The sequence below is a fragment of the Danio rerio genome, chromosome 1 (assembly GCF_049306965.1).
Source record: "Danio rerio strain Tuebingen ecotype United States chromosome 1, GRCz12tu, whole genome shotgun sequence".
Lineage (NCBI taxonomy): Eukaryota > Metazoa > Chordata > Actinopteri > Cypriniformes > Danionidae > Danio > Danio rerio.
The window spans coordinates 38,750,750-38,771,253 of NC_133176.1; the positions used below are offsets into that span (position 1 = coordinate 38,750,750).

Consider the following 20,504-nt stretch of genomic DNA (forward strand, 5'->3'; position numbering starts at 1 on the left):
CATTCCGCTGTGGTGACCCCGGATTAATAAAGGGACTAAGCCGACAAGAAAATGAATGAGTTCACACTCAGATATGCTTGACACTAATAACAGGTTTGGAATGCTGTCATGGGAGAGAATCCTGAGCTAGAAGATAATTGAGGCTAGGGCTCCCGCCTGGTCAATAAGCACATAAAGGGGTTCGAGATCAGGTAGGTCTTGAGAGCTCCTCCTGGTAAAGGGAGGAAAAGGAGGAGATTGCGTGGAAGCAGGGACTCTTCCAAAACGAAGATAAGGTAGTAGGGTGAAATTGGTCTGTTTGTTGTAACCTTGAATGAATCTTATTGGATTATTGCTGATAACAAATGAGAGACCAGCCATGATCAATCATATCACTTGCTCCTCTTGAAATTAGTTCATAAAACTTCACTTTGATAAAAGGAAACTAAAATTGAATACGTCAAACAAAAGGCCATGATGTTCCATGACTCAATCAAAAACAAATGACAGATATCTATATAAACAATTCCAGGATTTTTAATTGCTGGAATAGACGGGTGAAAGTTCCAGCATATTCATGATATGATTAACATGCTGGTGACAACTACTGGTTAGAAAGGTGTGAATGCAAAGATAACTCAGCTAAAACATGCAAAAAAAAAAATAAATCATCCAAATAGCATTGTTTAAAAGATCAAAAAAAGGTTTTGAAAATTGCCCTAAGACAAGAACGAGTGCTGTTCAATACCTTTAGGAGAACTTTTGAACCACTTCAAATGTTGACTACTGTAAATAGTTTTTAGAAACGTATAAAAATAATTTGAGATTAGATAGAACCATAGACCAGATTTTCCCAATCCTGAGATTTTAATTTTTTTTATATTTGAATAGCTACTTACTGCTATATATATATATATATATATATATATATATATATATATATATATATATATATATATATATATATATTCAGAAAAAATAGCAGTGAATAGCTTTTTTAAATATAAAAAATGAATATATTTCTAACTTCTGGAAATAATGTACAAGTTCAATTCTAAGTCATATAAAACCACATTATTCATGGAAAATTGTATTGTGATATCATAACTGAATCTATATCATGGACCTTATAAACGGTATGATTGACACTTTAATTTTCCTCAATACACATCAAGATCCACATTCACAATGTCTGTTTTGTAAAGGTAAAACAATGGAAAAATGACATACCAGAATCTTGAGCCTGTAAAGGAGGGATGGCGCATCAGCCAGGCATCCATACTCTTTATTGGTTGGGTTGTACTTTGGCACATAGCCATCTGTCCCGGTACAGAGGAAAACTTTCTCTATGCTGCAGGAGAAAGATTCTCCGAGGTTCTGCACCGGGTCCACCATCACGCGCCCATAGATGTTAGAACCTAGAGGGAAACCAACAGCAATAAGGTCAGTCAATAATATTAAAATGCTAAATAATAGTTTAGGTCTTTCACCTAAAATTAGGTTAAAATAAAATGCTGTTCAGTACCTTCCATAAAGGCAGTGTCTGTGCCCTCTCCAAAATCCACCGAGCCATCAGACAGCCACATCTCCTTCTTCGACAGCAGGAACATCTGTGTGTTCAAGCTAAACTCTGCTGCCACAGGGTCACTCACCTGACAAACAGCACAAATACCATAGAAGCAGTGGTTTATGTATTCTGGTGTCTACGTCAATTTAAATGGACAAAATAAAGACACATAGAAAGCCTATATTACAGTGAAAATAAAATAAAAATGATGAAAAAAATGTTCCAAAGTCAGTCAGTAACACAAATACAACACACAAACACTGATCTTATTAAAAACCTATAAGAGGAGTAGGAATATTACTACATTATTTTATTTCAAACTATAAAAATTGTCTTAACAAATTTGTAAAACCCAGTGGTTTGAATGATAGTGGTATAAAGAATAAGAATTTACTTGACAATTACATGGTGATCTTTAAAGAGAGTCTTTTAACGTGTCTTATGTTTTTCTGCCGTTGTTGTTTATTAATGTAATGATTAAACTGAATCACATTTTAATGGACTACTGTATATGCTCAGCTAGTGTTTTAGCCAATGATAAACTTCCAGTCAAAGCTTAATGTTACTTTTTTTAATTTCATGAAGTTCCTTTTACAGCATCGATTTTGTAATGTAATTAAAATACAATCAGTTCAATAGACCAGCATTCATTTAGTTGTTCAAGTGTAAAAAGTGTTGAGAGACTGTATGAACACAAGCGCTGTGAGTAGCCGAAGGCAAGCACAGAAACTACTTTGAAATGACTAGGGTAAAATCAGTTTAAAAACATAGCAGGAAAAAATGGAATTTAATGTAGTGCTTCTTGTCCAGTCTGAGACTTACTTTATATTGCATATCTATCAGCCAGTGTAGATCACTGATTTTTAAAATGAACCAATCTTAAACATGGTGATATTGTAATGGCATGCCTGAAAAAATAAAAGTGACTGGGAAAAAAAGTCTGTGTGCATATACCCGCATTGCTATATTTTTTCGGAAAAAAAACTCTAGTTATGTTTTGTGTATTTCTTTTTATTTTAAATTATTCATTGTAATTATCAGAATTAAAAGATGTTTTGACCTTGATCCTAGGTTTTTAGTTGAATCAACAGTAAAATGTCAATTCCATATTCTCATAATAATAATAATAAAATACTTCAATTAGGAAGTTGAAACCAACCTGCTGGAATCGGATGTCCATGTCGAAGGTGAGTGGTTCTCTTGGGTGACACACAGGCGGTATGCTGAACTCACCATTAGGTGAGGCGATACATGGAATCAGCTTTACAGTATAGGTTCCGGAATAGTCCCTCACCTACATACAGTATATTCAATAGGTTACCCTTTAAGTTCTAACAGCCTACATCTTTGAGAACCATGAGAGACAGTAGATAAACAAAATGGAAAGTTGAAAATGGGTATCAACTTACAGCAAAGTCAGAAACGAAGCTCCATTGTTGCATGGGCTGGTTGTAAGTGGGCTCAGTTCTTACTAAGGACAGGGTGAATGTGAGTCCAGCATGATCGGCTGACATTACCATGGAGGACAGAGTTGTTCCTGAAAAGCCAATATGCATTATAGACATGTTAAAATAATAATAATAATAACTTTCCCAGAGATGGGTTGCGGCTGGAAGGGCATCCGCTGCTGGATAAGTTGGCGGTTCATTCCGCTGTGGCAACCCCGGATTAATAAAGGGACTAAGCCGACAAGAAAATGAATGAATGAATAATAATAAATATATATATATATATATATATATATATATATATATATATATATATATATATATATATATATATATATATATAATTTAATTTATTTATAAATTTACTGCCAGTATTTTATCAACATTATATAATATTTGATAATATATAAATTTAGTAAATATGACTGTTTAAAAAAAATATACTCTCATGGGTGTGTAACAAACTGACCAATTAGACGGATAAGTTACATCACATCATGCCTGACCCACCATCAGTTCATGTAATGTTATTGGTGCTAAAGAGGAATTCCTTCTCCAGATGTTGTTAAAAGAAATAACAACACACGACAAAACTACACCGAAACGATGTAATTTTTGGTACGATTTTTTTTGTTTAACTTAAGCTTGAGAAATAAACGGCGACATTAAAAGCGCGCCGAAACAAACAGGCCCAAACCCTGATTAGGTCAAAGGCGTGTTTTCAGCGAATTTACAGAACGTGAAAAGGAAAATATTTCTTGGAAAATAATTGAGATAGAGGTCATTTATCATTTATAACGACCTGCCCGATGTCTGTAACATACTGCATGTTTCAAGTTGCATTAGTTTAAAGTTAAAAAACGGCGTTTCAGAATCTTCGGTTTAACATTATAGGTTTCGATAAAACGCATTTCAGACGGTGAAATTATTGTAAACAGCCTTTGGGAGAAAACGAAAACACGTTAAACAAGAATTGTTTTGGCCAAATCATTTTACGTTTGTGCATTTAAAAATTATAATACCAGCTGAACGGATCAAAACATGTTTGAAATATGCAATATACAATTTTACCAGTAGAGGGCGATAACGTTAATGGTTTCTGTCAGAGAACTTTTTGTCAAGTTCCTTAATATTACAGAGTGTAGCCTTCAATTTAGTTACCGAGTTCATTTTTCTCTTTTGGTCAGATCTTGACACCATGGTGGAAGAGAGCTAAGGGAGAACCTGTCAACTGGTATGTGCGTGTGTTGCTGTGTCTCTCTTTATATACACCTGTCTGTGCAGCTTTTATTACCTGGGTGAGACATGACAAACTGTCCTCTGAATCGAGCCTCAGTCTTGAAGTTGACAACAAGACGGCCATCATCATTTATTCTCATGCTAGTAGGATACATGGCACCTATAAAATTAAATAAACAATATAAGACAGCCACCTTTATTTAATAATTGTGTGTAAACAAAGACTGATTACTGTTATACAGTGATACAGTTAAAGCATGTATTAATCCTGTATTTAATTTATACTGATTTTCTGATTTATCGTCATACATATGGTTGAAAACACACAGCATATCCATATTACCTTGCAGCTCAGCCTCTGGTGGGCTTCCAATCCCATCTTGCCATAAGATGGCAGTGTCATACACAAAGGTGAGGCGCAGCTCAGACCTTAGGTCGAAATGTTGCCAACCTCCAACTGCAACAGGAGAGTGGAAGACATAGGATACAAACAGAGGCACCCGCAGGGTTACATAGGACTGAACAAGATTCAGCACCTAGAACACAGGAATCGAAGAAAAAACATTAAACATGTATTTGTAATGTTTAAGAACCCTTTCAGACTTGTTTGTTGAAGCTACACATTTTAACATTTGCAAAAAAGACATACTTTATAATAAGACATGTTTCTGGGCACTGGGCAAAACGATACTGAAGTCTTTTGACACTGAAGACTGGAGTAGTTACTGATGAAATTTCAGCTTTGCCTCATACAGTTTAAAACAATTGCAATAGAAATGAGGGGCATAAGAGACCACTTTAAATAAATAAATAAATGAATGAATGAATGAATGAATGAATGAATGAATGAATGAATGAATGAATGAATGAATGAATGAATGAATAAATAAATAACCAAATAAATCTTAGCAACTTATACATTCATTGGGCTAAACACTATGACATTTTTATCTGCCTTGCCAAATTGTTTGTTGATAAATAAATACAAATGCACATAGATGCAAATGAAGTAAAAATACTTGAAGCTTTTCTGAGGTTGGTCTAACAATTGAATGTAAAATAACATTACAAAATGTTCACTACAAATTTAGGCTACAGATGGTTTTTTGTCAGGAGCAGTGAATAATAACCGTTTTTGAGGCTATTCATTGTGATTGTGGCTCAATTTTAATGTCTTTGTCCATTCTAGAGTAAGAAGATAGAAAATAGAATACATTTTTGGGCTAGCACAACTCTCTGTGTACTTGAATACTGTATTGAGTTTTATGCATCATCTGCACTTGTTGGTCACATTGGCAAGGCTTAAAATATTTGCAAACCAAAGATATGACGCAGGCAGGTGACAAATCTGTCTCACACTTTGATATTGGGCAGTTTTTTTTTGGCCCTGCTATATTAAGTAAATTAATTCATTCATTCATTTACTTCGGCTTAGTTCCTTTATTCATCAGGGGTCACCACAGCAGAATGAACCACCAACTTATCCAGCAGATGTTTTACACAGTGGATGACCTTCCAGCTGCAACCCAGTACTGGAAAACATCCATACACACTCATTCAAATACATAAACTATGGCCAATTCACCTGTACCGCATGTCTTTGGACTGTGGGGAAAACCGGAGCACCCTGAGGAAACCTAGTATATGCAGACAGAACAAGCAAACACCACACAGAAATGCTAAATGTTTCAGCCAAGGCTCAAACCAGTGACCTTCTTGCTGTGAGGCAACAGTGCTAACCACTGTGTCACCCATGAACTTAAAAATATTAGCAATTCCAGCGTTATGGATATGAATTTTGCAGTACAAACTTAAAACATAAAATTTGAAAAAAAAGTATATGTTAACATGTGCAGAGGTGCAGTAGGTAGTGCTATCGCCTCAGCAAGAAGGTCGTTGGGTTGAGCCTCGGCTCGGCTTGGCTCAGTTGACGTTTCTGTGTGGAGTTTGCATGTTCTCCCTGTGTTCGCATGGGTTTCCTCCGGGTGCTTCGGTTTCCCCCACAGTCCAAAGACATGCGGTACAGGTGAATTGGATAAACTAAATGAGTGTGTGTGGATGTTTCCCAGAGATGGGTTGCGGCTGGAAGGGCATATGTTGCGTAAAAACGTGCTGGATAGGTTGGCGGTTCTTTCCACTGTGGCGACCCCGGATTAATAAAGGCAGAAAAGAAACTGAATGAATGAGTATATGTTAATAATATATTGAAACTTTTTGTTTATATTTACTGGAACACCTGATCGCAGAGTTAAGAGATCAATTTTTAAAAAAGTTTTGTACTTAAAATGAGGAAAATAAACATTCGTTATGAATGTGACATAAAATGTCTGCATGTTTACAAAATACAACATACTTGTTTGAAATTCTTAAATAAAACAGCACAACCAAAATAAACAAGGATAACCAAAAGGATAAGAGTTAGCTCTCTATAAAACAAAAATAATTGGTTTTATTTTATTTATTATTTAGACATTTATGCAAAAAAAAGTGTCGTTATTATGGATGTAACATCTCTCTGTTATGGATGTGACAGATGTGAAAATGCCACTTGTGTGACTTTAGTAAATCAAATAGAATAGTTTGAAAACATTGACAGATGCAGTTTTGAATGTTTCTAAAGGACTGTAAAATACTTGCTTACCCCAAAAAACCCAGAAACAGTTTCCGTTTTTTTGTGAAAACTTAATTTTTTTTATGGCAAGGTTGACATTTGCACGAAATTGCTCATATATATATATATATATATATATATATATATATATATATATATATATATATATATATATATTTTTTTTTTTTTTAAATTTATTTATTTTTTTTTTTATTATTCAACATCTAAAACCTTCTATAAAAACTTAGCCAAGCTTTGAATGATGCCTGTTCCTTAAAAAAATCCTTACCTGTCCATCTGTTCCAATAGATCCTCCACAGACGTTCAGCAGCTCTGACATGTCATAGTAGCTGCTGAACTCCCACAGACATGCCTCCAGGTTAAGGTTGCGGTAGAACCGAAGAGAATTGGCACTGCGCATGGCCACGCTGTACTGGTATGGAGAAGTCTCTCCAATGATTTCTGGGTTCTTTGTGGCATCAGTGATGAAGCCATGTGCCGTTTGGATCTCGTTGAAGTCCAAGAGGTTGGAACAACGGTGGTTTCCAACTCGTGTACCATCTGGACTAAGGGTGAGCTCAAAGTTTGAAAGGGGACGTGTGGAGATAATAGGCAGCATACCTGATGAAAACAATGGATTTAATCACCTGGACTTAGACATTTTTGAATGATTTTAAAGTATTGTTTGTTATTGTATTGTGTGTAGATGATTACTCACCATCCATGTGGGGCATAGTGACCGTGAGTTTGATCAGATTTGGGTAGTCTGGGTCATCTGGGCCAGTGTAACGGATTTTTGCTGAAAACGGTTCAGCACCCACGGTGCCAGCTATACGAGGCTGACACATGCCTAAAAACAGAGGACAACTTTATTAACTTTAAAACATACATTTTTGTCTGTTATCTTCATCTGCATTTTTGGTACAAATATATAGGTCTGAACAGTATAGAATTTTTAAATGCTCTGCCAAAATGTTAATTGGCCTTGCCACAAAAAAAAAAAAAAATACTTGCATTGTAATAAATGACCAACATTGTTATAATAAATAAATACAAAATCACATAGATACAAATGAAATGATGATAGTGATATAACAAAGATACAAATCAAATGAAGTTTCAGTTCTATGCAAAATAATTAGGCATGCTCCGATAAGGATTTTTTGCAGCCGATACTAAGTACCAATTCCTTGTGATGGTGATTGTCCGAAACTGAGTACCAATTCTAATGCTTGAAGCTTTAAAATGCATAAAGCATATTTCTTCTCTAAGTACGATACTTAAGTGGAGTTTTCTCCTGACCTTAGAGAATAAAATAAAGATGTTGCATATAATCCCTTAAACATGCGTCTTATAACAATTTAGGTGTGAACAGGTCATAGTCAGAAGGAGCTTTACAGAAAATTACTGATAAAACATGAATGAAATAAAAAAAAAATAGTGATAAAAATGACACAATGCAATTTGGAAACATTGCAAATGATAAAAGAACAACCAATCAGGTCTCAATAAAAAAAAAAAAAATTCAATTTCTTTTCCGACTTCTTAACTAAAAGGAAAAACACACATGCATCTTCCTCTCCTTGTAAAGTCATAAGCAAACACTTGCGATCAGCTCATGAGATTGGCCAGATCAGCGAGTGCCTATTGAGTCATAAAATGTGATTATTGGCTGATACTGATCTCCAACAGATCAATCGGAGCATCCATAGAAATAACATTACATAGTCTAAACTGTAAAATTAAAGATATACGATGCAGACACAGGCTTAAAAATGCAAGATAACTTAATTCACTTTTAGACTAATTTATTTTTCTAGACATTCAAAAACAGTTAAGCAAACAAAACCCTGCTATTTTATATTAGTAATTCTTAAAGAATTTAGCCATTCAAATCATTGTGGTGACAAGAGCCTCACCCTCCTGTCTGCTGATGACCACAATGGGTGAGCTGAGCTCCAACCCGGCATTTCCATTGGCATTGAAGGCTCGGGCTGCACACTGTACACGGGAGCCCGCCTGAAAGTAGATAGAATCCAAGGTGATGGATTTGGTGTTCGTGAAGAAGGTGTTGGTGTCCACTTCCCGCATAGGGCTGGTGACTCCATCTGGCCCACTAGGGGCACTAACCATCCAGCGGTACTGAGTCATTGTGTCATTGATGTGCTCCGATGAGCAAATAGAGCCAGTCTTGTCAAAGTCATAGTATTTGGGATTGCAGGCCTGGTAAACATACACACAAGAAAACAATCAGAATAACTGATTTTTTTTTAAGCGTGAGAGACAATTGAATGCATGAAATATAATTGGTTTAATTTCATGTAATAAGCACACTTTTCTTTTTTCTATTGTAAAATATCAAAAGATATTTTTTTAAAATAATTTCCCTTTATATGAAACTTGACAGGGAAGCTGTAGAAATGGAGGCATAAAAAGAGCCATCAGTGATCAGTTAAGAATGTCAATATAGTACTTACAGTGACACACACTACAGCATAGCCATTTGGAGGGTGGGGATTGTCTTTAACTCGTATCGTATCATCATACAGCAGCAGTGACACCACCTGAGGCACTGCTGGGAAGGTGACATCCGCCACACTGTTCATCTCTTCGATGTACACAATAGCCTTAATCATCTACAGAAATTAGTAAAAGAAACAATATTTTAAATTATTAGTCTTATTTTAGCTACACCAGAATATGGCAATCTTTTGATTTGCTGCATTTTCTTGAGAATATTCTTTAATCTTAAAATATTGTGTAGTCTAAACCCAGCATTAAGGTTTTTCTAAAAACCAAAAGTTGAATTCCTCAAAATAATGTTCTTGAAAACCATTGTCTCAAATTTAAATTTTGCTATGCTATCAAATAACTTGATGACAGATGCTGCTAATGAAATATTTAAGAACTGAGTGTTTCAAGTATCTGGAAATACAAGAAGATGTTTGTCTACAGCTCCAGGACCTTTAAGTTTGGGATAAAACATATTGTGAAGAAAATCACTATAGAGGCACATATTAAATGCTTAGCCAGAGATGTGTCTTGATGTGTGAGGTTTCTGGCTATCATTATGTATTTTTTATGATTTTCACTGTCAATAATATCACAAAAACGTCTCTAAGGCTTTGACTAGAGTGTGTACATGTTCAGTGGATAAATCTGTTTATAGGTCACTGTGCCTATTGAGGCCCATTTACATCATACAGGCTCCTCTGAAAGAGACTGGAGACAGCGATTGGCTCCTGCTGACAGAGGCAGCTGCCACATGGCTATTTTAGCTAGAAAGGCACGTTAGCGTGTGTCTGTGCGAGTGTACGATGTGGCGTCTCCGGGGGTATTTTTAGAGATGATGGTCTCTGACCTGTGTCTCAGCCACCATAAACTCGTCAGGCTTCATGTGAACTGTGAAAGCCTCACGGATCTCTCTTTGTCCATCATACATAACCTGGATCTCCACCACATGCTCTGTCTCACCCTCTTTAAACTCCACATCTGTAAGGGCATACAGACATACACACACACACACATTTCTGTGACTGTCGAATGTCCAGTCCAATTGTGCAGGATGTTTCTAAATGTATTGATAATGCTAAAATAATATCTGCCATTAACGTGTCATCTTATGAGATAGCTTTCATCGGTCTTCTGCTGACCTTGAGAAAGGGGATTGTAGTCCTCCCCTGATGTTGCAGAGCCATCCTTGGTGTGAATTCTCACCACAGAGACCTTAGAGGTATCGCCCAGACGCAGGACAGGAATCTTCGCTACAGCGATCTCTCCAGGACGTTGTGGCTCTATCACGCTGTATTTGATCTCTGAAAACCTGATGATGGACTCTGAAGTGGATAAATCATTTGGTTTTGCTTTGAAAAAAAGCTCATAAAAGCATCACACCAATATTTGTCAGGAATAAAGAGGAACAAAAGAACACTCACTATCTTTATGGTCAGTTATGGTGACCAGAGCTTCTTTTGGTTCCCCGATTGAAGCTCCGTATGGTGATTTGCTCTTAGGTGTGCCCAAAACCAAGCGGAACTCCTCGTGGTCTTCATAAATTGAATCATCCACTAAAGTCACTATGCAAGGCTTCTCAATCTCCCCTGTGATCATACAGATACAAAAGATGAACAAGTTATGAGAGCATTTATGAATAACAAGCTGATTATAGGATGAGTTGAAGTACATGCACACCTGGTAGGAATACTATGGTGGATGCATCAGTATTGGGTCTCTCATCATAGTCCATCATGACTTGGGCAGATCCTTGGCGGGTAAAACATCGGACTGTGGACATCTGACTGATGTCCCCACTACGATACACCATTGCCTTCACCTCTCCCTCACCCTCAGCCACTTTGTACTCTGTCTCCTTAAATTGAACTTTAGGCACTGCAAAAAAAATAACAACCAGCATTTCTCCTATGATATACAGTATGGCTGATATATGAGTTGTTCCCTCTATCTTCAGTTAATATCCCCTGAAGCTGATATACACTATGTGACTAAAGTTTTGTTACCTATACAAGTTTTAGGATTTCTAGTTGATCTTTTGGAATCAGAAGTGGCTTATATGAAAGGCAAAAGCCTCTAGAGTACTCTTATTTCACTAAAATAAAATATGATCTTGTCTTGATTTTAATTATTTAATTAGGACAGTAAGGTCTGACTTTGCTTAGCCGAAGTCTTGTCACTTAACAGAAATGATGTACAGTATAGAATTTAAAGTCCTGGTGTAGTGGAAAAATAGTTAATATTGTGTATGACTCCCATGAGCTTGGAGGACTGCATCCATACATCTCTGCAGTGACTCAAATAACTTATTATTAAAGTCATCTGGAACAGCAAAGTAAGCGTTCTTGTAGGACTTCCGAATTCATCAATTTTCTTTAGATTCATTTTCAATGCCTCCTCTTTCATCTTACCCCAGACATGCTCAATAATGTTCATGTCTGGTGATTGGGCAGGCCAATCCTGGAGCACCATGACCTTTTTTGCTTTCAGGAATTTAATTGTGGAGGCTGAAGTATGAGAAGGAGCGCTATCCTGTTGAAGAATTCGGCCTCTCCTGTGGTTTGTAATGTAATCAGCAGCACAAATGTCTTGATACCTCAGGCTTTTGATGTTGCTATACACTCCGCAGATCTCTCACACACACCCATACTCAATGTAGCCCCAAATCATGGCTTTTCCTTTTACTAAACTTGACGGATTTCTGTGAGAATCTTGCGTCAATGCGGATTCCAATAGGTGTTCTACAGTATTTGTGATAAATGGGATGCAGTTCAACAGATGATTCATCTGAAAAATCTACCTCTGCCAATTTTCCAAATGATCAACTAGAAGTTAAGTTATTATTTATTGCTCTTAAAACTGGAATTGAAAACAAGACTTTTGCCAGTTAGTGTATATGTTTATATCATTTACTTACAGTCTGTAACAGTGTCGTTTATAGTGATGACTGTTTTGCTAGGTTCTCCAAGGACTGCATTTATTGGCATACGCATCACCAGCTCAAACGTCTCCGGTCCCTCCAGCTCTGGTTGACCCAGGTCATCAAGAATAGTCACACGGAAAGTCTGCATGGTCACACCTGGAGCAAAATCCAAGTTACGGCTGATTCCCACATAATCCAGACCCGCTGGGAAGGAGAGGAAAGGTTGGTGGAGATGTTCATTACGGAAGATAAATACATGTGCATGACTGATTACTTTACAATGTTACATTATATATTTCTTATTTAAAAAATCAGACATAAGCAGCTATTGTTTTTGACAACTCTGACACTCTTTACCTTCTGCTGAAACAGGATCAGTCCTTCTGGAGCGAACCGTGACAGTGGCTGTTTTTGAAAGGTCAGTTCCAGTTCTCCATACTTTCACCTCCACATACCCATAACTCTCATCCACTGTGTACTCGGTTTCCCCAAAATAGAATGATGGCTCTGTTACAAAGGAAATAATCAGTCAACTGTTTTTAGCAGTTTTAATGAATGTTCCCTATTTTTCTTATGATTTGTTATCATGTAAATTAAAAATAATTTTCTTAGACCAGTCTGAGACTAGTAATAAAAAAAGTTCCTTTTAATTATATATTTTTCTAAATTAATATGCATTGTTTTTTGTCACGTTATATGATCAGCATAAAAAGTTGTTCAATTGAATTGATTAAATTTCAGCATTTGATGCACTCTTGTTTGCTCTAAGGATGGTAGTAATCAAGTTTACAGCACAAGTTGATGATCCATGTCATTCAGAATGACTTGATACTTTTTCCAAAAATGTCATGTGGTTTATTGGAACCACGATTTGTACTTTTATGCCAAATTCATTGCGATCAGTGGTTACTAATAATACTTGTATTGCATATTTTTCTTAGTTTTAATTACTTTTAAACCTTAAAACTGTATTTTGTTTTATGTTTAAATAACATTTTCATTGTGGACTTTAATCAGACTTGAATATATAAGAAAATAAGTGCCCTCATTAGGTAGCTAAAATGAGATTTAAGGCTATTGTTTTCAAAACCTTCAAGAGATCCTCTTACAAAGAGTTGTTCTGACCCATTAGTGCTTCAGACAAAGATCTGGATCTGCCATCACCTCCAAGACAGCACAGGAAACCTACCATCATTACCAACGTCTCATCTGAGTGATGAAACGTCATCTCTGAGTCTACTTCAGTCAAGATTCACTTGGGTAAGTGATTATGTTTGCGTGTGTTAGTTTGGGAGGTCTGAAAGGCTTCTAGAGCAATATCAGTATCAGCCCAAGATAAATGAATGCTGGGGGAAAAGGGCTTTTTTGGGGCTGGGGGTAGAGGCCATAAGTTTGAGGGACCATACAAAGAAAAAGAGGGAAGTGACACCTCCATAGACAGCAAGTCAGAGACACAACAAAAAGATTCCAACTCTGGCTGGCATCCAGACCACAAGTCTATCCAACAGTGTTCCCATCCCCCCTACAACTAGACACAAATATACTACCAGGCCATTCCAGACCCACCAAGACGCTAAGCTACAATCTGCACATTAATCTTCAATAGCTGCTTCTGAAAAATAGAGTCTAGGCATGCACTTACATTATTTACACATAAATATCTTCTGGGGTAATTTCCCAAATTGTGGAGGATGGAAGTGCTTTTGACTACTAGACTGTTTAAGAGTCAGGTAAAACACCTCTTTAATAGTGACACACTGAACATATGAGAAATGTCAAGATGTAAATTTTGGTTCAGGACATTAAATTAGAATATAAGAATTAGCAGATGGCAACCTATTGCTTCCACCAAGCTCTTTTGAGTTGTGCACACAAATCCTAAATCCTGCATGGACAGGATGTTCAGAAACCTTTTTCAGTGACGTCACTGAGGATCATGGGTCATTACAGAGGTCGTAGGGGCCTCAATTGTGCTCTCTCAACTTGTTTTGGGTTATTGAGTTACCATTCTGACAAGAACAACAGTGGTATGACCACAAAGTAAAGATTGATTGTTTTGTGGCAAGTTATCCTTTCAAAGCAAGTATAATAAAAAAAGACAAGCGAAATTAAGTATAGGTAAGATTTGTTAATGGTTTTGTGTCTTTACAAGGATAAAGACGTCACTTTTAAACTCTAATGACATGAAAGAACTTGTTTGTATTATTGAGAAAATACAGAATACAGTTGGACTGACTTGCAGTTCTACTGTATGAGTATAGGAATTGTTCAATAAAATAATAAGTGTGACCACAAATACGTTTACATTGTGAAAAAAATAAAAACACCTGATAAAAGACATGTTTTCTGAACATCGGATCAGCTTTTTTTTAAAATAAAAATAACGACTGCAGGAAATGTGAATAAATTGCATTTTAAATACATTAAAATAAAAAAAGCAGAAAAGTTATTTTAAATTTTAATATATTAATATTTTTTATCAAATAAATGCATCTTGTGTGAGCATTGTAGATATTATATTCAAAAACCCCTTTTGATCCTTAAACTTTGGAATGGTAGATATAGCCGACTCACCATCATCATTATCAGCCAAGATGACCACTTTGGTGCTGGGGAACTTGGCTCCTAATTGGCCACCCATAGGCATACTGAGGGACACATTAAAGGTCTCTTCTTTCTCATAAAGGGAGTCGTCAATGATTATAATGCGACATGACTTTTCCTGCTCATCCTTGTCAAAACGCAAAATACTGGTGTAGTCCTCGGGTCGTGTGATGTAGTCTGAATAGGAGAGCACGGTGCTGGGGGTGGTTCCTGTTGCACTGCCTGTAAAAGAAGGATATCTTCTTTTTATACAAAGAGACTTTTAGTTGTCAATATGTCAGAATTAGGCATGGGTCGATATAACATATTGACGTCATGATAACCTTGAATAAAAAATACCACGTTTTCACTGGATCACGGTATTATGATTACTGCACAAAAATAAGTTATTTTAAATGTCTGGGTAAAACAAAACAAAACAAAACAAAACAAAAATACTTTTTTCCCTATTAAACACAATTTATTTTATTTTAAGAAACATTTATAATATTTTGGAGCAGTAAACATGTCAGGCTAAATGGTTAAAATTAATCACTGACTTGTGACACGCACGCACGCACGCACGCATGCACGCACACACACACACACACACACACACACACACACACACACACACACACAAACACATACACACACACACACAAACACATACACACACACACACATACACACACACACACACACACAAACTTAAGACTTAAGACACATTATTCACATAATTGTAAAGTTTTATAAGTTTTAATAAGATTTCTGAGTTATCATAGGAGTCAAAAACTAAGGCATATTGTATTTTCATATTGTACCTTGATGTGTGTAACAAAGAACCATCAATTCTTGGCTGACGTCTCCTGATCTGTGAACTGGGACTAATAGTTCTCCTATGTCCTCTTCTATTTGATATTCTGCTTGTGGGAAGAACACTGTAGACTCTGGAAAGAGATACATTCACATGTTAAAATGTAGGCAAATATAATGGAACATTTTAATATTAATGTAATAAGATTAGATCAATTTTATTTCAAAATGATTAGTGTTATTTCAGTTGTTTCTATCTACAGTAGTTGCTTCCATTCTTCTGAGAAAACGAGATACTTCATTTTGATGCACACACTCTGGAACCAGCACTATAGGCCTATGTATTATACAAAACATTGACAAATGAAGAAATTGTTACGTATTATGTAATTACCATCATCAGGATCCACAATCTCCACAGTGGCTTTGTCAGGGTATTCAAGAACAGCCATTACTGGCTCTGAGAGCTGGATTGCAAAAACCTCTGAAGTTTCAAACTCTTTGTCTGTGAAAATCTTCACCTTCCAGGTTGCAGAGGTCTGTCCAGGATTAAACTGGACCTGTTTCTGAGCTTTGCCACGGAAGTCTTTGTCTTGTTTTGCTGTGCCATCTTTAGTGCCAATGCCTAGGGAAGGAAAACACTGTTTGGATACTTTAAACTACAAAATAACTCAGATTGATTGTTTGTGATGTGATTATTGAAAGAGCAGGACTACAGCATTGTGACGGTATAGATGTCGACTGACTAATTTACTACCATTTATTTTAAAAACAGCAAAAGCCTGTGGTGTAAGTAAGGGTTTACAGGTCTGTAAAAATACCAAACGCAGAAGGCCCAACTTGTAAAAGCTGCAAATAAGCATTGGTGCAGCTCTAAATATAGATGTAGTAGCATGACAATCAAGGGTAGCATGACAATCAGTTTTGTTTTTATTAGGATTCCAGTTTTAAATGAACTAAATCTTTATCTCCACAGAAAGCTTCGAACTAAACATTTGTGATGACTTGGGGTGTAACATTACAAGTATGCGTACTAAACATTTTCAGTATAGTTCTATTTGTGCACGTGCACTGATTGCAATCCTTGTTTACGATGTGGAACACAGCAACTTATCAAGAGACATTTTATAAACAGCGTTAAGTTTAAAAACCAAAATTGAATGAAATATCCATATTGGTCCATATCGCCCATCTCTAATTTGAATTCACTTTCTCTTTAATTTTTTAAAATTTATTGACATTTTATTTTATTTCTCTATATATAATTTAATCTAAAAGAAAACATTAAACATTTATACAATTAATAGTTTTTAATATAAAAACTAAGGGTCCTTCCACACCTGTGGATCGGTTCTCTTGTTCCGAAACAGGGATTAAAATTGTTACAATGTTGCACTTTATTCTCGATGTGGTTCGCTTTCACACACAGTTTCTAAATGGACCAAAATAGCTAAAACAAGTCACATGTGAGTAAACTCTCCTCACATTGGTCAGAAGTTCACGGTTTATTTTGCAGTCCCGCTCAACTGTTATAATTCCTGATTTTAATGTATGACGATGAGCAAAAAGACAATATAAACAAAAAGCTATACTTTAATTTTGAATGGTGACTCCCACAGATAAATATAAAATATATATATTTCAGTGGTAAGACTTTATCATACATAGCAGTTGGCTTATGCATTATAGGCTTTAAATCATAGAGAGAAATAACAGAAAAACCAAGACTGCTGTTCGGTCAATTTTCCTAACAGATAAACAGCTTTGTTAATAGTTCAGCATGCTTTCACTTTCGTATTTGACATGAAATGCACATTTACCAATAGGAATGACATGCCGCCCTACTCATAATATTTCTCTCTTTATATAGCTATATGCCTATTACATATCCACAATACACTGTTAAATTGACCGGTTCGAATCGTAATGCTTTCACACTACAATTGATCCGCTCCAGAGTTTGTTTTAATCAAGCCGAGACCTCCTCATTCAGGCGATCTCAGACTGATTGAACTGCCATTTTCTCATATGCCAACGAATCGCACTAACTGGGGAAACGAGACAGGTTCTGAAACATAAGTCTTGGTGTAAAAGCACCCTAGTATTTTGCAACTGAAAAGTGATCAAAGGTTGGTAATGTTTTGACTGGGTATCTTAATCACATTGATAAATACTTACTGATAAATGATGTCTCTCCCAAGTATCCTCTTCGTTTGAGAGTGACCTCCAAAAACTTTGCAGTCTCGTCCACAATATAGTATTCCCTTTCCATGGATATCCAGGCCCAATTGAGACGGAATGGTTGTGGCTTCAGCTTGTTGCCCCCTTTTCAGAGAAAAGCACAATGCATTTGTATTTGAGCCTTGGTGCACACGATTGAACCGCTTTCTAATGATTTCATCCCTTTCAAGTTCAGAAATGTAGAAAGGAAGAGAGACAATAAGGGCAACATGATCTTGAGTTGTGTCTGTGGATATGCTGGAGTGGTTTCGTTTTCCATAAGGACTCTCCACCCTTTTTTGTCTTTTCCCTGTTTACTACTGAAAAAAATCAGTTTTCAATAAAACATGTTCACACAGTCTTCTTTTTTACTGCTTTTGTTGGATTATGAATGAGGTTCAAAAGGAATAAATCAGCCTAGTGTCAGGTTAGTGCTAAAACCCATACCGTGAAAGTGTAAAGAAAGCAATTATGGAATATTGTGGTTGGTGTAGATGAACACAAAAGATAGAGTTTCGGCAAAAGCCATAAAAAAGGCAGTGACAGTGTAACTTTAAACTAAATATGAATACCTAATTCTTTTTTTTAACAGATAACTATAACCTGTAATTTTTCAGCACTATTCTAGCACTTACATGTCAAATAAGATATTCTCCAGTGGCTAATTATAATGTTGAGTAATCAGATTAAAGTATAATCAGATTAGTTTCTCACCATGGACTAAACGATTTTAGCTGTGAAAAGATACAACCATGAACCTTGACTGACTGATGTAGGATAAAAGACTAATGACTCCAAAAGGATCCCCAATCTCATTTTGCAATAATCCATGCTACCCCATGACTCTGATTATCCCTAAAGAGAAAATGTAAGTTAAATTCACAAGCTGTTCGGATGTTCTCCAGCATTTACTTTAGAAAGCCAGTTCTGAGGCTTTGATACATCCCTTTAGATAACAAAAACCTGATGGAGGTCTGTCAACAAAGTATACACAGTTGGTGGGTAATTGCAGTAAAATTGCAGCTTTTAAAATGGAAACTTAAAAATTGTTTGTTTGTTTTTCTTTACACTTTTTTTGTAGTTTTATCAGTCCCCCTGGAATTTTGGACAAACTGTGAGGCTCTGTAATTTTCATAAATTTTTGACCTCACGTTGTGTGATTCGTATTGACATACTGTCTCCAAAACTTTAAGCTACAGATAATTTCATGACAATGCACACAGTGCATAAAATGAAGACAAAATGTCGCAAGACAGTTAAGAACCCCATATGCTGGATTCAGTGACTCTCCCTTACTGCTGCTTGGTGTGTGTGTGTGTTCGTGTGTGTGTCATCTATGATGTCCATACATTTGACGCACTGCCCATAGACATAATAGAAAGCATGGTTCACTTTCGGTATGTTTCTTCGACACTTCAACACGGCCACCATCTATTATGATAACTAAAGGTACTGCCAGTGTCTGTTCAAGATTTGTTTTTGTATGTGTAAATGTGTGAAGTATGACAAGCAATGTATCAAAATTCCACTGATTTCATGAAATAAACTTTGCATTTCTGGATTATCATAGCTCAGCTCTTTGATAAGGAGGATAACTCTCCTTTCTCTCTATGCAGTATTGGATGAACACAATATGTAGCCTATCCCTCTTTCTTTTCTACTTTGGAGAAAAGAGAGGAGAACAAAGTATCACTGCTTGAACCTACACCGAAAAGTTTTGCATTTGTTTGGATTAATTAATACGCATCAGAATTTGTGTGCAAGGTTTGTTTACACGACAAATTTTTTGCATATGAACATGAAAAAAAAAACACATACAAAAACTTTGAACTTATGTGTGAAAAGACCTTAAGGCTTGCTTAAAATGACTATAATACCATTAAAATGCTAATTAAAGCAGAACTAAAACCTTATTGTAGAGAGTGTAAACAGTAAAAACATTTTATTGCTTTACTAAAACAAAATATAGGTCTCATCTAAACATTAAGCATGACTTGAGAATGAAAGTATTTCACCTCATTTAGAAAAGATGTGTACTACCAAAACAGGCTATTTGCAGCCACTGATATAGTGAATAATTCTCATTAATTTTTGTCAGTTTTGTTTGTTCTTTTTGCTTGCAGTTTTTGAGACAGGTGGTGTTTTAAACTGTTCCCAACCTTCAAAGTGGGAAATAGCACAAACAGTAACAGTAATATTCAATAAAACAGCATCATCGTGGCCTGAACTGGCCTTCCTCTTTACCACCCTCCTTTCAGTTTAGGAAGTGGCTCAACTTGACATGACAGCATTGGCCTTGACCAAGCTCAAGTGTCTGACAGCTCTACCTAAAAATATAGAGCACATTTATCATTTTTATCTTTGCCCTAGATTGCTGAAGGGTTGTTAAATGCGTTGAAGCTGATTGACACAGAAGATGTGTGGGAGATGCATACAAATTAGATGTTTTTATCTCTTGTTAATCTCTCACAAATGTGTGAATACTCTGCACATCTCAGGCACATTATCAGTTAAGATCTAACTATACAGCTGAACGTTAGCAACAAGTATTAAAAACAAACTTATAACAGACTTATTAAACATCCCATGAGAGAGAATGTAAAGAAA

At 36.1% G+C, this 20,504-nt stretch overlaps 2 protein-coding genes across 3 annotated transcripts in view; one reads left to right on the forward strand and one right to left on the reverse strand.

Annotated features, from left to right (window-relative positions):
* Window positions 1-20,504, reverse strand: part of frem3 (Fras1 related extracellular matrix 3) — a 36,580-nt gene that overhangs the window by 1,579 nt on the left and 14,497 nt on the right. The window contains 20 exon segments of the mRNA NM_001137659.1: window positions 1,210-1,397; window positions 1,505-1,631; window positions 2,706-2,840; window positions 2,956-3,083; window positions 4,289-4,393; window positions 4,577-4,769; window positions 7,134-7,465; window positions 7,563-7,694; window positions 8,764-9,067; window positions 9,322-9,480; window positions 10,206-10,336; window positions 10,498-10,680; window positions 10,780-10,944; window positions 11,036-11,233; window positions 12,273-12,482; window positions 12,636-12,785; window positions 14,853-15,104; window positions 15,686-15,811; window positions 16,072-16,302; window positions 17,856-18,002. Of these exon segments, the coding sequence (NP_001131131.1) occupies window positions 1,210-1,397; window positions 1,505-1,631; window positions 2,706-2,840; window positions 2,956-3,083; window positions 4,289-4,393; window positions 4,577-4,769; window positions 7,134-7,465; window positions 7,563-7,694; window positions 8,764-9,067; window positions 9,322-9,480; window positions 10,206-10,336; window positions 10,498-10,680; window positions 10,780-10,944; window positions 11,036-11,233; window positions 12,273-12,482; window positions 12,636-12,785; window positions 14,853-15,104; window positions 15,686-15,811; window positions 16,072-16,302; window positions 17,856-18,002 (3,596 nt within the window).
* hhip (hedgehog interacting protein) overlaps window positions 3,451-20,504 on the forward strand; it is a 236,297-nt gene continuing 219,243 nt past the window's right edge. The window contains exons 1-6 of one of the 2 annotated variants that reach the window (XM_073915545.1): window positions 3,453-3,602; window positions 4,182-4,228; window positions 7,154-7,416; window positions 12,315-12,500; window positions 12,651-12,696; window positions 13,411-13,538. The gene's annotated coding sequence lies outside the window, so the exon portion shown is untranslated. Of the gene's footprint in view, window positions 3,603-4,181; window positions 4,229-7,153; window positions 7,417-12,314; window positions 12,501-12,650; window positions 12,697-13,410; window positions 13,539-20,504 lie in introns of both variants that reach the window. The other variant, XM_073915570.1, reaches the window with a different exon arrangement.